At 49.8% G+C, this 14,736-nt stretch overlaps 6 protein-coding genes across 6 annotated transcripts; 3 read left to right on the top strand and 3 right to left on the bottom strand.

Moving 5' to 3' along the window:
- Positions 1 to 2: 2 nt before the first annotated feature.
- Positions 3 to 1,934, top strand: ERG4 (C-24(28) sterol reductase; the record flags this gene model as incomplete). The annotated part of the gene is made up of 3 exons (XM_058496136.1): positions 3 to 37; positions 116 to 1,267; positions 1,313 to 1,934. 3 exons carry the CDS (start codon positions 3 to 5, stop codon positions 1,932 to 1,934), a joined length of 1,809 nt encoding a protein of 602 aa, XP_058353387.1.
- Positions 1,935 to 3,349: 1,415 nt separating this feature from the next.
- ONS95_002855 (uncharacterized protein) lies at positions 3,350 to 5,333 on the top strand. The gene is made up of 2 exons (XM_058496135.1): positions 3,350 to 3,433; positions 3,480 to 5,333. The coding sequence occupies exon 2, from the start codon at positions 3,884 to 3,886 to the stop codon at positions 4,940 to 4,942; it is 1,059 nt and encodes a 352-aa protein (XP_058353386.1). The 5' UTR covers positions 3,350 to 3,433; positions 3,480 to 3,883; the 3' UTR covers positions 4,943 to 5,333.
- Positions 5,334 to 5,711: 378 nt separating this feature from the next.
- ONS95_002854 (uncharacterized protein) lies at positions 5,712 to 8,188 on the bottom strand. Its single transcript, XM_058496134.1, has 2 exons — positions 7,495 to 8,188; positions 5,712 to 7,449 (listed from the first exon to the last, which is right to left on the bottom strand). Exons 1-2 carry the CDS (start codon positions 8,038 to 8,040, stop codon positions 6,190 to 6,192), a joined length of 1,806 nt encoding a protein of 601 aa, XP_058353385.1. The 5' UTR covers positions 8,041 to 8,188; the 3' UTR covers positions 5,712 to 6,189.
- Positions 8,189 to 8,349: 161 nt separating this feature from the next.
- Positions 8,350 to 9,497, top strand: MBF1 (multiprotein-bridging factor 1). Its single transcript, XM_058496133.1, has 2 exons — positions 8,350 to 8,700; positions 8,954 to 9,497. Exons 1-2 carry the CDS (start codon positions 8,542 to 8,544, stop codon positions 9,257 to 9,259), a joined length of 465 nt encoding a protein of 154 aa, XP_058353384.1. The 5' UTR covers positions 8,350 to 8,541; the 3' UTR covers positions 9,260 to 9,497.
- A 127-nt stretch (positions 9,498 to 9,624) lies between these two features.
- On the bottom strand, positions 9,625 to 11,055 carry ONS95_002852 (uncharacterized protein; the record flags this gene model as incomplete). Its single annotated transcript, XM_058496132.1, has 1 exon — positions 9,625 to 11,055. One exon carries the CDS (start codon positions 11,053 to 11,055, stop codon positions 9,625 to 9,627), a length of 1,431 nt encoding a protein of 476 aa, XP_058353383.1.
- A 314-nt stretch (positions 11,056 to 11,369) lies between these two features.
- ONS95_002851 (uncharacterized protein) lies at positions 11,370 to 13,418 on the bottom strand. Its single transcript, XM_058496131.1, has 4 exons — positions 13,038 to 13,418; positions 12,567 to 12,994; positions 12,370 to 12,522; positions 11,370 to 12,324 (listed from the first exon to the last, which is right to left on the bottom strand). Exons 1-4 carry the CDS (start codon positions 13,244 to 13,246, stop codon positions 11,906 to 11,908), a joined length of 1,209 nt encoding a protein of 402 aa, XP_058353382.1. The 5' UTR covers positions 13,247 to 13,418; the 3' UTR covers positions 11,370 to 11,905.
- Positions 13,419 to 14,736: the final 1,318 nt, after the last annotated feature.

Genomic DNA, 14,736 nt, shown 5'->3' with positions numbered 1-14,736 from the left:
AAATGTCGGAACGATATTCGTTGCGCCAAACTCCAAAGTAACACCGCATCCTGCCCCTGCACACAGCTTTACTTTGCTCACTTCCTTCTCCCCTACATACTGACCCTGTCTGCAGAAAGACGGAGCATCTCGGGTTCGTTGAGACGCCGCGCGCTCGCAGACCGTACAACCGCCGCAAGTCACAGTTCCCTGAAGACGAGGGCGACGATTCTTCCTCTGCGACAGACAACTCTTCTGCCAAAGTCCCATCGACGAGATCGAGAACACCGAGTCGAAAGGTCAGTATGGTGAAAGAAGCTACGACCAATGGGCACGCCACCAATGGTCATGCCAACGGTGGTGCTGCAACAAATGGACATGCGAATGGAAGTATGAATGGGTACGGAACCATCAATGGAGGGGCCAATGGACACGTCAACGGTGCAGCGAACGGAGTGGCGAAGAAGACAGACACCGAGAATAAGGTTGTTGATGGGTGGGAGGTTGGGAAGGATCCGAAGATCGACTATTCTGGACATTTCGACTTTGGCGGCTCCTTTGGTGTCACAGCCATGATGATTGGCTTCCCGCTCCTCATGTACTACATGTGGATCGGAGCCACGTTCTACGATGGCAAGCTCCCGCGCCCGGCTGAGGGAGAGTCGTTGGGCGAGTTCTTCAGACATATGGGAAATCTTGTCTACGAATATGCCTTCCCTTCCGCGTACGCATGGACTCTCTACTGGACTTTTTTTGTTTTCGAGGGTGCTTGTTTTTGTCTCCTCCCGGGTATCTGGACTTATGGCAAGCCATTGCCTCATATGGGGGGCAAGCAGCTCCCGTACTACTGTTCGGGTGTCTGGTCTTTTTACACAACAATCGCCGTCATGGCTACCCTTCACTGGACTGGTCTTTTCAAGCTTTATACCATCATTGATGAGTTTGGACCTATCATGTCGGTTGCAATCTGCTCCGGCTTCTTGGTATCGTTCATTGCATACTTCTCTGCATTGGCTCGTGGTGCCCAGCACCGAATGACTGGCTATCCTCTGTACGATTTCTTCATGGGTGCCGAATTGAACCCTCGTCTATTCGACATTTTGGATTTCAAGATGTTCTTCGAAGTTCGTCTTCCATGGTATATTCTCTTTGGAATCTCCTGTGCAACTGCCGCCCGTCAATATGAGCAATTTGGCCATGTTACAGCCGAGGTCTGGTTCTTGGTTATGGCTCACTTCCTGTACGCCAATGCATGCTCCAAGGGAGAGGAGTGCATCCCTACCACATGGTTTGTTCCCTACAGCTTCTGATTGGCGACGACTGACCTTTTCAGGGACATGTACTACGAGAAATGGGGCTTCATGTTGATTTTCTGGAACTTGGCTGGTGTGCCTTTGACTTACTGCCACTGCACCATTTACCTGGCCAACCATTTGGATACCGTCAACAGCTACCCCTTCCGAATCCCACTCCTCGTCCTTCTGTTCACTTCCTATCTGTTCATGTACTGGGTCTGGGACACCACCAATTCGCAAAAGAACCGCTTCCGTTCGCAAGAGCGTGGAACCCTCACCGAGAGAAAGGCTTTCCCTCAGCTCCCATGGCAAACAGTCAAGAACCCCCGTACCATCAAGACCAAATCGGGAGACTCAATCCTCGTCGATGGATGGTACGGTTACGCCCGCAAGATCCACTATACTTGTGACGCTTACTTCGCAGTCACCTGGGGATTAATCACCGGATTCAACAGCCCTTTCCCCTGGTTCTATCCTGTCTTCTTCTCTTGCATGATTGTCCACCGCGCGTATAGGGATATCCAGCGCTGTAGAGTGAAGTATGAGGAGTCGTGGACGGAGTATGAGAAGTTGGTTCCGTATTTGTTCATTCCTGTAAGTTCGGATGTCCTGATCTTTTACCAGAAGGGCGAAGCTGACTTGCCGAAGTACATCTTTTAAATAGGCACATGATCATTACTCCCCCTTTTCCTTTCTGGACCTCTTTTTATGGATAGAGAAAGAGTAGTTCTTGGATGCCTATATACCGGCTTGGAAATGCTGCGTCGGGGTAATGAAAGGGGTTAGAGTGTATTATACTGCCTCTCTTTCGATGGATAGGTTAGGATATATGGCAAGGCATCTCGTTTTGTGCCTGCTCGCTGCTTTTCTTTTGTTTTATGGGGTTTGAATGCATTTCAGGCTCGGAGCCAGGGTGGTGATGACGCTGATTGGCTGCCTGGCTTAAATGGCCCCGGACGCGAGACTTGAACTTTTTTTTTCGTTGTATGTATTTATACGTAGTACTTAGGGTTGGATGCATGGTCGGATGCATGGACAGGGTACAAGATGATGGGATGAACGAGGCATGGACTTAATACATATTAGTAATTTTTGCTTGCTTCTTTTCTTTTCCTCGTCGTTTTTCGTATTTGGTGACTTTATTGGTTTTCCCAGAGCTTTTCTTGCATACTGGCTCTTTGGCATGGGTAGAAGACAGTACGCTAAGTCTGGATGAAAGTGAGCGGGATTTACCCAGGAAAGGAGAGGTTGTGATGGTGTGGTGGAGGGGCTGCTGGTTTGGCCCCCAATGTTGACCTGGGCTTGAGTAACTGGGGTGGTGAAGTCTAATTCTCGGTACTCACTCAGCCATTCTACTCCTCTTCTGCAAACTCACACTTCTTACTTCTCAAGAGTAGAGAAACAACTCGCAACTCATCCACAATCTGATCGCTGGACCCCCCACCCGGAATTGGTCAGCGTTCCTGTAATGGCTGGCCGCTGGCGTATGTGGCGTAACCTGCTAAAACGCCGCCTATGGCTGAGGGCTGGGAATCCAGAATTGATGGGTGGTGGGTATGCATGGAGGGTTCTGGGTTTGCGATCCTTCTTGTGTGGTGTGGTGGTTCTTGGATGATGGAGTAAGTAAATGTTATTGGCTCGGATGGGTGGACTGGTTGGTGGGTTGGCTGTACTTGGTTGTGAGGTATGAAGGTGGACTGTGTTGTGACGTTCCATGGACTTTGTATTGCAGGTTGCAGGTTGCAACTCGCAGCTCATGTCCTGGGTCATGGTAGGAGGATAGATGAATAGATGGATGTACAGGTTGGCATGGGAAGGATTCAGAAAAAGAAAGGAATTAAAGGCCTGGCAATAGGCATCTACGGAATTCTTGGGCAAAGTGAAATCCCCCCCCCCACGTGGTATTTATGATATTTAGAAGACTGTAACCAAAATTTATTATCAATTCAGGCGACAGTATTTTTCAAATCTAAAGCTCGAGATCTTGGCAGATATCAGAAGCAACGACACCTTCAACCTCGGGAGATCTTAAAATAAGGTTCCTTCCCCTCCAAATTCAGCCCTTAACCCTCTCCCCCAAATCTCTAAGCGACACATCGATCTATTTTCAACCACCGACATACATCCCCAGACAACAATCCGGGGTCGATAAGCGAATAGTAAGAAATCGGGATAATTCGTTACCGGCCCGCTGAACATCGCCAGGGTTCAAAAGAAGTTCATTGACTCGAAGTACTTGGCTACAAGGCAGCTAATATCCAGACCCGCGATCATTGGTACCGAGCCCCTGGACTTGCTTTTCAGCTCCGGGGATGCAGTAGTTGTGTAACGGGTTGACGTGCAGGAAATGGGAAGTGTGAAGTGGGAAGGTTGAGCTGGGATTGAGGGGAGGGGAGGAGAACACTGTGCCGCATGGTACTTTGTGGGATCGAGGAACATGGGTACTAATCTGCAATTTTGGAATGGGAGTGGGATGAGATGGGTGGAGGAGGGGATACTTATAGAGGGGTTGTCTCGTAGGGCTGGACTCGAAGGGGAGTTTGGTCTAGATCGTGTGCTGACATTTTTGCTATTTTAGAGGTATCTTCCTCTAACTGAACTGATACAAAATGTCCTCCAATATGGCAGACACAGTTATCAGTCCAGCCGAAGAGAAGACGAACCACTGGGCTCTCATGGAATCACATATCGAGCCCTTCGAAGAACAAGTCAGCCCCCAAGCAGACGTCAAAGAAACCATCGACATTGCAGACGTCCTCTCAAAACTCGAAAATGAACGCAGAGAAAAGAACGCTTCAGATGCGCCACAAGCTTGGAATCAAGATGAAGCTCCGATCTTCGTCGCTGATGAAGATGGTAGGCAGGTCGATCCAGGTGCAGCGCCTGAAATAGCATCTCCTGCTCCAAGTGCGAGACCGACACTAGTGCTTTCTACGACGACGGAGAGCTCACCGAAGATGCTCGAGGAGAGCTCGCTGCCTCCTAGGACTCCTCCTGAAGAATTGATCTTCGGGCTGAGGAAGAAGATCTTCTGGCTTCTCACACTCCTCACTCTCATCATCATCACCGGTATCCTAGCTGGCACCATCGGCGGTATCCTCGCCACCCGCCTGAAATCCTCATCCTCTCCTACAAACCCAAACTCGTCGTCTACACCCACCGGTTCTTCCTCCCAGCCCGCCAAAAACCAAATGCTCTTCCACCTCCAAACCTGGGAAGCCTCCAACACTACCGGCCGCTCCCAAATCTTCGACCGCGCCGGCCTCTTTACCACGGCCTTCCACTCCCGCTCCTTCACCTGGATCCCGGGCTTCTACGACGACGACGGAACATGGGATGTCTGCTCGATGAGCTTCTGCCAAGGGGATCACCAGTTGAGCTGGAGAGGGAGTTCGGAAGGGAGAGCGGTCAATCTGACGAGATGGGAGGGTTATGAGTATGGGGATACGGTGGTGGTGAGGTGTGGGGCGGTTTTTGCGGATCCGGGGTGTCCTTTGCAGAGGGGGGTGGCGACCATGACAGCGCCGATTTATGATCCGCCCGCTGTGACGGAGGCTGCGGTGCCGACGGGAACTGGGACGGGTGGGAATTCGTCGGTTTCGATGTCGGTTTCGGGTGGGGTGACGACCACGACGAGTTCGGGGGTCGTGTCGGGGACGGCGAGGTAGAGGGTGGAAGCTTATCGTTGAAGAATGAACCTTTGCAGTGGGTGGTTGGGGAACGTGGGCTGGAGAGCAGCGCAGAAGGGTGGCTCGTTATATGGGAGGGCGAAGATAAGATACGGATCGAGAGCGACACTCGCCGTCAAAGAAGATGACATTGACATCATGTCCCAGAGGAGGGCGTAAAAGCATGGACTGAACCGGGTGGACATGGTCGAGGTGAAGAACGGTATCTAGTAGACCTGTTGAACACTACAGAGGTTGATCGCCAGAGTGTTAGCACAGGACAGCTTGACTCGATAATAAATGCGGCTTTGAATGAACCTGTAATTTTTTCATCCCGGGACTCCATGCCTGTGAATGATCAGAACCCGCGAGGGCAGGATGTGATGAGAAAAGAAAAATATGTGTTTACGCTGCAGAATGCCAAGGCTTCAGGTTAGCGAGACCCCATTTCTCGCATGATGACAGTGCCCGACTTTTGATCGTTCCCGTTTGCAACATTTTGCTGATACCTTGCTGTCCACTTGGAAAGAAAGACCTCGAATCATCCACTAGACTACTGGAAAAGTCATGGCCTTGTATAGTAGATCTCAAACTTGCATATTTATTTATGGCGAGCTCGAAATCCCGGAAAGAGTACAGATTTTAGCTGGTTAGCTAGCCCTGATCTTCTGCGACTTGCCTCTGCTTGGCGTATTTACATGGCGTAGTTGGATGAATTTGGATATTAAATACGAGGATCAGGCGATTATATTTCTCTATCTAGTCAAACCTCGGCCTTCTATCTATATCTATACTGTTTATTTGTGCTTGGTTCTATTGACTATCGTGTATATCTGTTCCAGCCATTGGCGACCTGCTCTAAACTTCAACAGTCGCATTACAAATCTTTCCCGTTGTCTTTCTCTACTGATCAGGTTATTTCCTGTGTTGGCCGAGCGTGGGAGCATACGTCCGGATTGATTATCTTCAGGCTCCTAGCCCCACTTCACCGTCCGGGACTAGAGCAGGGGCTGTTGGGGCTGCGTCTGAGTTCCTCTTTGGAAGGTCGAATCCTTTCTGGCCTTTCCCAGAGCGCTGGTTATTTAGAATACACGGTGATGGAAGGCAGCCGTCGTCCATTCTCCTCCATTCGCTTTCCACAGGATTCCTCGTTAAAATAAGAGGTGATGGTGTTCGATATCTCGTTCAACACAATGTTCGGTTTTTTGATAGTTCTTGATGTGCGATCGCAGAATGTTCTTCCCATCTCACAGAAATAATTTCACCAGCCCCCACATCACGACGGCTCTGACTGTGAAGATCTCTAGATCTAGTATCTCCATCCAGCCGAATGCCAGGCGATCAGTTAGCATAAGCTTGAGTACTCCTTGGAAGTAGACTTTCTTCTCCTCGGTGCTTGCTGTCAACAGAGCAAAAGCGTCTAAACTTGCTACCTCATCTTTGGCATTGCTCTTCTCTGACCAGTGGATTGCAGGAACTTCCGATCTCTCTTTGACTGGAATGGGAATAGGAGTTGGCCGTTTCCTGAAAGTGTTGAGAAGTAGAAGCCTGAAATCGATCTTCCTGGGATTTGAATTCTTTGTGTCCGATTTGGATAAGAATTGGAAAGTAGTGAGCAGATCCGGGGAGATAGAAACGGTGGCGCTGAGTGTACTCTCGCTTGCCAAAGCTTCGGCTATGGAACCGTACTGAACGAGTCGCGAATAGAATAATGGCGTCAAGACTCTGATCTCCGTTGCTTCCGTCCCAGACGAAAGTTGTGCTGAAGAAGAACTCATAACCTCCTCCTCAGCATCCGCATCTGCCAGACCAGCAGGTACATATCGCAACACAATCTCCTCATCGCAACTCTCCGCCTGGCCCCTCAAATACCGCCTGAAATGCCCTTCAATACAAACCTCCATCTCCCCCGCCTTCCTCGCAATCGTCTCCCTCCTCGGCTCCGGCCTAAACACCCATGGCATACTCTTCCCCAGCAACAGAGTCAACGCCTCTCTCACCGTCCTTGGGAACGTCGCAAGACCAACCCACCACCAGCTCGCGATGAATCTCGTTTTCGACCACACGGACATCGTCATTGGATCCAATGCCTTGGCTGTGGAGTACACCCGTGCGACTAGTTTCGCGTGTGAGGAGGAGTTGTTGAGTGTGATTGTTGTGTTGATGGGGAGGGTACTACTCATACTCATCTGCGGGGCGAGAGGATCGCTGGCTGAGAGGGAGTAAGATCCATTGCGGGAGTTAAAGACGGAGACGTAGAAGTCTTTAGGCCAGGTTCCTGTGTATCGTGGTCGGTGGGCTGGGTCATTTTGATCAATGGGGGATTGGCCGGGCTCGAGAAAGTAAATCCGCTTTTCGTCGAAGGTGTTGTTTACTTCTAGGATGAGAGCCGTGAGTTCTTTGCTGGCGGAGTAGAGGTGCCAGATTGAGACTGGGTTGGATGCATAGCCGAGGAAGCGGGCGGCTGTGAGGAGATAGACGTAGGCGTATTGATTGGGATCGATTCCCTATTTCGGTCAATTTTGTGAAGGTATTGAGAATGTTCCACATACCACGCTCTCAAGATACTGATGAAGCTTTCCTTCAAGTCCCCCTTGCACGTGACCTCTCTTCAAATAGTCGTCTCCATTGACTGTATACCATGCACCTCCTGGCTGTAGAGACGCCAGTCTCGAGTACCATGACTCCAAATTCTTCCCCATGTCCGAGGAGATCATCCCACCAACTGATCCTTTCCAACCAACGGGGATCCCGACCAAGAGGTAAGAGTACTTGAAGCCATGACTTGTGGGAAACATCCGTACATGAGCCGTTTCACATGGGAATAACATCGGCTTGACTGGGAATTCAGTACATGGTGTTGAAGGTTGCTGGAGGGTTCTGATATACCAGATAAAGGATACTGAAATGAGGGCGAAGAGTGAGGTGAGAATTGTGATCGTGACAATCGCAGGATTGATGATGGATAGCAAGTCTTTTACCTCGTCCCACTTCTTGATGAGAGTGAATGTAACCAGTAAGACGACATCGAGAGACTTTCCCAACAGCAACACTCCTGCTAGAGGAAGCAATCCCCATGTCCCAGCTAGCAAATCCATGACCTGCTCTCAAAGTGGCAAAATGGGAATAGACAAGTGGGTCAATCGAGTGAACGAAGCATCATGACAGCTCGAACTTAAACATTACTCTGACAGCTGAATGCATTTACGAGAAAGATCAAGATAACGAGGGTATACAAAAGTGAGGTCGAGCACAACCATTCAGTTTCAAGAAGACCATCCGATATGTACAGGGATCTTGACTGTAAACAGCCTAGCGTGGTTGCGAAAGCGGTGAGCGACTGATTCACACGGCAAGCAAAGCGCGAGCGAGTGGCACCGGCAATCCCACCCCACTACGGTCATAGCCTCATCCTCACCTTCTGTTCTTTTGAATTCCATTTGATCAACAACTTCAATCATCTTCACTACCACCATACACCCACGACTAAGTAGAAATACTCCTTCGCCACAAACACAATATATCCCTCGCTCCTTCATCAACACCAACAAAACCCCGTACATACCCACAAAGCAAAACAAACACCCCCATACGCAACCATGTCTGAAGATTGGGATACCGTCACCAAGATTGGAAGCAAGACCCGCGGAGGCGGTGCTGCGCGTGAGACCGTCGTCCGTGGGAAGTCTGCTCTCAATGCTGCCCAGAGAAGTGGTGCTGTTATCGGTACGGAGAAGAAGTTTGGCGCTGGAAACTCTGTAGGTCCTCACCTTCTGATCTTGCTTTTGTTTTGCCCCTCAGCTGCAATACAGCTTGCATCTATCTACTCCCATCTGTCGTACCGCTGTGGATGCGCATATCACAGCGGATCCTGTGGATTGGAGAAGATGTGGATGCGAGGATGAAGATTTGGTAGATGTTGAGTCGTTGAAAAGACCGACAAACAAGCCACCATAAACACTCTCCACGTCCCCAGAAGAATGCAAAAGCTAACCCTCCCTCTCCCAACAGGCCTCCAAACCCGGCGTCGAAGGCCAGCACCTCACAAAAGTCGACCGCAGCGACGACATCGTCAAGCCCACCACCGTTGGCAAGGAAGTCGGCACCGCCATCTCCAACCAGCGGCAGCAGATGAACCCAAAGATGACCCAGAAGGACCTGGCTACCAAGTGCAACACGACGCAGAGTATCGTTGCCGACTTTGAGAGAGGCTCTGCGGCCCCGGATCAGAAGATCCTTGCTGCGATGGAGAGAGTTCTGGGCATTAAGTTGAGAGGAAGTGATATCGGAAAGCCGAGATTTGGTCCGAAGAAGTAGAAGGCTTGAGGGTAGGTATGGGGATGGGAATGGATATGGTGGGGGATGGGCTTCGGGACGATTGAATGGAGTTGTGGGGATTATCCGAAGGTTGATGGCGAACTGATGATGGTTCTTGCATGATTTTACGAATGAATGCGAGGGAATTGATTATGGTTTGTGCGACGGGAAAAATTGAGCAATGGACTTATGCTTTTGATTATGAAATCACCAGGCAGGAATAGAGCAAAATGATCATTCGGCATTATTCATTGATTTCTAGTCTCCGTGATACAGTGTATCCAGTCCATCTCTTCCTATCCAACAATCATTCCTCGTCTATGGGTATACATTTCGTTCCTCACTCAATACAGCACATCCAACTCTCAAGCACGTCCAACGCGCTCTTTGATATCCAACTCCGAAGGCCTCTCATCTCTATTCACGACAAGAGCCTCTACCTTCCCCATCTTTACCAACTTGACCCACTCCGGAGCTATCTCTGATGCCAATAATCTAATACAGGTATCCGCCTCTTCCTTGGACATTGGCGTATTGAAAGAATCGCGGAGTTTTCCAATAATAGTCGGAAGCGTGAAAGAGATCCGCGACTGGCCAATCGACGTAGATGTACTGAGAATGACCAAAATAGCTACAACCTCGTCCATTCTTCCCAGTGCAGCCTTCCTCGCGATGTCCGCCTTCGACGGTGGAGGAGGCATATTCGACTTTTCGAGCTGTTTCGCTCGCAGCCGTTCAAGGAGCGTGAGTTTCGGCCCAGCGACTTCCGCCTTGACTTTCACAACTTCCTTAACCCCAATCCCAGCCTTCAAGTCCTCCAATCTCCGCTGCCCCTTCGCAAGTAACGGCGACATCTTAACCAGCGACGAACAAGTTGTGATAGCTTCCAATGGCAAGCCTGCAATGAACTCCTTTACAGCCATATCCCCCTCCCTCTCTTCCCACGCCCTGGATAATCCGCGCTCGAATATCTCATTCAGTAAATCCTCGTTCACGGGCCGTGCGATGCACCCTTGCTTCGCTGAAGTTTTGATCTCGATACATATCTTCCCGTGTCCGTAGTCCGAGAGAATGAGTCGTGATAATCGCGTGTCGTTTCCATCTGCTGGTATACTTGTATTCAACACGCCAATCGTGCGCCTGATATCGTCTAGCATCACTCTCCTTTTGCCCCACGCGCGCGCGACATCCGGACAGAGATTGCGCAGGTCGGCTGGAGAGTGGGTCCCGTTGTGGGCATAGTGTATAGACAGTGCGGTCAGGAATGCAGCGTGGAGGTTTATCAGGTCGAGGAGTTCGAGGGGGAGGTTTTCTGAACATGGTGCGTGGTAGCGTTTGGAGGGTGTGGATGCGGTGAGCGAGGAGCTGGTGCTGTTGAAGGAGAGTGGGGAGCGCGTGGGTGTTTTGGTGGTGGAGGAGATGCAGAAGCGGTCGAGGAGGTTGCGAGCGCCTTTGGTGGGTGTTTCGATTGATGAGGGTGGGCTGTCGCTGACAATTGGTTTTTGGGGAGTATGAGGAGATCGTAGGTTTGTTCGTCGTGATGGAAGAGTGTTGGCTGGTGAGATTGTCGCGGGTTGCGCGCTTTCCTCGTCCTCGACAAATTTTCTCTTGTCATTGCTAATCTGCGCTGGGGCAGTTGCGATGTCGACACGGTTGTTCTTGTCGATTATCTCTTTCGTGCTGGTGACTGTGTTTGCCTTGGAGACGGTGGTAAAGGCACCAAGTCCTCGAGATTTCCCTGTTGACACTGTCTTGCTGGTTGGCGCCAACTTCCTTCTCTTGATGGCGGTAGACATGGTGGTGATGCTATGTATGCAAGTAATGCGATACAATTGTTGCAAGAGCGATGTTGGAGATGCAAATGTGGTGGATGGTAATGGTGGAAGGTGGAATGGAAGTCGTGGTTCCTGGGTGGTTCCTAAAAGCAAAATTGTGTTGTATATAAATTCGCGACGAGGAGGTTGGGGAGTCGCGTTCCGTGAGACGCGCTTGCAGGATTCACGCGTAAAGTGGTTCGGTAAAGTGACAGGGGTATGCTAAGCGTCATTCTTGACATCTTTAATATTAACAAACTGCCGCCCCATAACTACAATAATATAATGCTTCTGATCTGTGTTTTTTCTATTCGTGTATACTTGCTGTAATACAATTCAAAATGAAGCTTCAGATTCTTCTGGTCAAGGATTGGTTTCTACTTTTCCTTCGGCGCAGCACAGCTTTTCTGTCCACGGGTACAAATACGACAAGGACAAATGCTACAGTGGCGACTCCGACTTTGAGAGTTCCAAGTTCACCTGCTTGATCGTTGAAAATTGCGCGGTTGGTTCCTGGCGTTCTGGTTCCGTCCATATTCGCGGCTTCGCGTTGAGATACCTGAATGGAAACGACGTAATTTTATCCCCGGAACTATGAGTACGAGAACTCTTGACCTACCGTGCTTCATTCTCTGTTATTAGGAAGTCACTGAAAGGATCACCATCCGGGAGGTTATGGATGTCTGAGGAAGTATTCTGTATATTGGAATCAAGTATGATATATGTAGACTGTATGTACCACCAATTCGTGTCATTGCTCCTGCTTTTATATACCTGTTGAAGCCAGGGCACAGCCGTCGTACTTTCCGATGCTATGTCTATATGTATCCAATTATGGCTGACCTGGCCACACATCATCAGCAATGGCGCGAACCAAAGCCAGCTTGTTCTTCATATCATCCCACTCCAGCAAGTTCCCCTCCTCATGACTCGCAAACCCGCACTGTGGACTGACACCCATGCGGTCAAGTGCCTGCTCTCTGGTCTGTCCAGCTCCCTTTGCAATGGCATCCGCAGCTGCGAAAAGACGCTCCTTCATCTTCTCCTTGTCTTCAAGTTCAGGGAACTTGGAAGTGATGACTCCCAGAATCACATTCTTGTGAGCCGGGAGGTGGAGGAGAGGCTCGAAGCCCCCGGCGCGAGGGGTGTCGTATTCGAGGTAGTAGCTGGACACATTCAGGGTTTGGAAGAGCTTAATGGCGATGCGATCGTAACCGCCTTCGGAGAAGTGACGAGAGCCCATGAAGTTTCCTGGAACTCGTTAGAATGGACTGGGGAAGATGGTAGGAGTAGTACCTCTGCAGATATGAAGACCAAAGTGCATCTTGTCCTTGTGATCCCGGATGCTATCATTGTAGCACTGGATGTACGAATCGAGCAATTCGTCAGGAGTCTTGGTATTTGATTTATCCTCCGCCCAACCCGCCAACATCTTCTCCGAACAGAAGTCTGAAGGTCAGCATTGAGTCGTCTCTGTGTATGTGGGTGCTTACAAGCAAAATTTGGATCGTCAATCTGGACATTCCTCACTCCTGCAGCGTACAGGATATCCAATTCGGCTCTGTAAGCCTTCGCAATATCCGCGAAGTATTCATCATCACTGGCGTAGACCTCCTTGGGGAAAGCCTGTCCATCTTTGTATCGCAAGTGGTACCACGGCGGGGCGATCATGGTCATCTTGATATCCCCCCATCTTTCCTGTGGGACCAAAGTCTTCAGGTACTCGAATTGACCGACCAATGTGCTCTGTCCCTTGTGCCTGATCTTGCCAGTGCACACGCATGACTGTCCAGGCTTATGTCCCTTCTCGAGAAACCCAGCAATGTCGGGTACATATGGGCGGAAGATCTCGATTGCGGGGTTTCTGATCTCGGTCATGCCCTCGAGCTCCTCGAAGAATGTTCCCCAGAAGACAGCGCGTCTGCTATGTCAGCAAAGCTCAAGATTTCGCCTGACTGACTAACCTGTATTCGCCATCTGAAATAGCGCGGAATCCTGCATCGAGTTGCACTTTAACGATTTTGTCAACGGAGTCGTTCTCAATGGGAGTAAGGTCCTCGCGACTGATCTGCTTGGCCTCGAAGGCAGCACGCTTTTGCAAGAGCTCCTTTGGTCTAAGGAGAGAGCCCAAATGCTCGGCCCTGAATGGGGGATATCGGTGAATGTTTGCCATCTTTGATTGAAGAAATGTGCGCTTCTTGGAGAGATTGAAAGTGGGAAGAACTTGGAAGTCTCGAGACACGAAACCCCCCACTTGGCTTCCGGACCCCGCACTTAGCGGAAAACCCCCTTTAGCTTCCAATACCCCTGACGCTACTGGGAGGGAACAGCCTGTGGAATTTAGCCGAGTGTTGATGTTTACAGTGCCCAGCCGAGGTTGGCCTTTACTGTGTGCCTTTAATTTTAATAGAATTTTGTAGCCAATTATCACGTCATTATTCCCATATCACCAAACACTGCTACAGAGCCCCACGACTCCAATCAGATCCAGTTCTCAGGTAAGTTGGCGATAAAAGTCACAGTCTGGTCACAAATCCTATCGCCTTGTTACCATAGCCTACTACATCCGGGGTGGGGCTCCACGTTACAGGAAGTGATCCCACTGATCTCTCGAGAAACTTTCTCGAATCTTTTAGGCAACCACCATATGCCGCCGTCTGCAGTCCTCAGAACCATGGAATAATATCTAGGAATGGCCATTGCTCTGGGAGTCTTTTGCTCAAGAAGGTGAACAGATCTTGGGCCGTCTCTTGTAGCGAGGGTGATAAATTAGTCACGGTGTGGGTGATTGTGGATGATAGAAAGTCGCTTTACATTCTCCACATAAAATGCTATGCTTTTTGCATTTGTGGTTTAATGGTCCAGACCGTCTAGGAGAAAATCGAAACACATTTGACGTGCCGTCGAGTTTAGGAATGGCTGTTCTGATAAAATTCGACTCCTAGCAAGTTCTTCATTTCTTATGTGTGACTGCGGTGGTGGTGATCTGAGAGGTGGTGCTGCATTTGGAGATGGGGATGGGACGTCATCGGTTTTTAGCTGGGGCCCATATCTTTCAAGTAATCAAGACTCGATGTTGGAGCTCCCTGTCTGCTCTTACGATCGACAATGTTTGTAAACTGTTTGTAAAGCTGCCTCTCTCTCAGATGGTATGGCTGATCCCAGACTAGGATACATTGAGAGAATATTACTTCGAAATGCCGCCTTTGATATGACCTAGTAAGCAGGATTCGTCTCGTAGTGAATGCTGTCTAAGTGAAGTGGGTAGCCTCACTTATCAACTCATTTGCATGACGACCGGTCCTGCATTTCTTGCTGCTGGAGTCTATCTCAATTTGAAGCATCTGTATGCGAAAGAGCCCTGTTGAGAAGCACAGCTGATTCATCCAGTATCATCATCCAATGTTGCCATCTCGCACCAGAATGGTAAGCATGAAGTTTCATCTCGGCCGATATCCTATCATCATTCAAACAACCCCTTCAAGTCATGAGAACTTGCTCTCTACCCGCAGAATCGGAGCAGTGCTTGCTCCCTCTGCAGATAATCCAACACGGGGCAAAAAAACGATGATGGTGGGACTGGGCTTCCAGGCCTTCACGCTTGCGATCTATGGTTTCGTGGTTGTCTACGTATGAGCACAGATCTAGGCATACAAGGGCGAG

Source organism: Cadophora gregata (genome assembly GCF_030347475.1).
Source record: "Cadophora gregata isolate MNR1 chromosome Unknown scaffold_12, whole genome shotgun sequence".
Taxonomy (NCBI): Eukaryota; Fungi; Ascomycota; class Leotiomycetes; order Helotiales; family Ploettnerulaceae; genus Cadophora; species Cadophora gregata.
Note: the sequence above shows the minus strand (reverse complement) of the source record. Positions and strands in the feature narration are given on the sequence as shown.

What these genes read in the sequence shown, in the direction of transcription:
- ONS95_002855 (XM_058496135.1), top strand. Translation starts at nt 3,884, where the DNA reads ATGTCCTCCAATATGGCAGACACAGTTATCAGTCCAGCCGAAGAGAAG.
- ONS95_002851 (XM_058496131.1), bottom strand. Translation starts at nt 13,246, where the DNA reads ATGGCAAACATTCACCGATATCCCCCATTCAGGGCCGAGCATTTGGGC. An exon ending in TGACGATCCAAATTTTGCTT is followed by an intron (nt 12,523 to 12,566) that starts GTAAGCACCCAC and finishes GCTGACCTTCAG; the next exon opens with ACTTCTGTTCGGAGAAGATG. An exon ending in TGGTCTTCATATCTGCAGAG is followed by an intron (nt 12,325 to 12,369) that starts GTACTACTCCTA and finishes AACGAGTTCCAG; the next exon opens with GAAACTTCATGGGCTCTCGT.
- ONS95_002854 (XM_058496134.1), bottom strand. Translation starts at nt 8,040, where the DNA reads ATGGATTTGCTAGCTGGGACATGGGGATTGCTTCCTCTAGCAGGAGTG. An exon ending in ATCAGTATCTTGAGAGCGTG is followed by an intron (nt 7,450 to 7,494) that starts GTATGTGGAACA and finishes TGACCGAAATAG; the next exon opens with GGAATCGATCCCAATCAATA.
- MBF1 (XM_058496133.1), top strand. Translation starts at nt 8,542, where the DNA reads ATGTCTGAAGATTGGGATACCGTCACCAAGATTGGAAGCAAGACCCGC. An exon ending in AGTTTGGCGCTGGAAACTCT is followed by an intron (nt 8,701 to 8,953) that starts GTAGGTCCTCAC and finishes CTCTCCCAACAG; the next exon opens with GCCTCCAAACCCGGCGTCGA.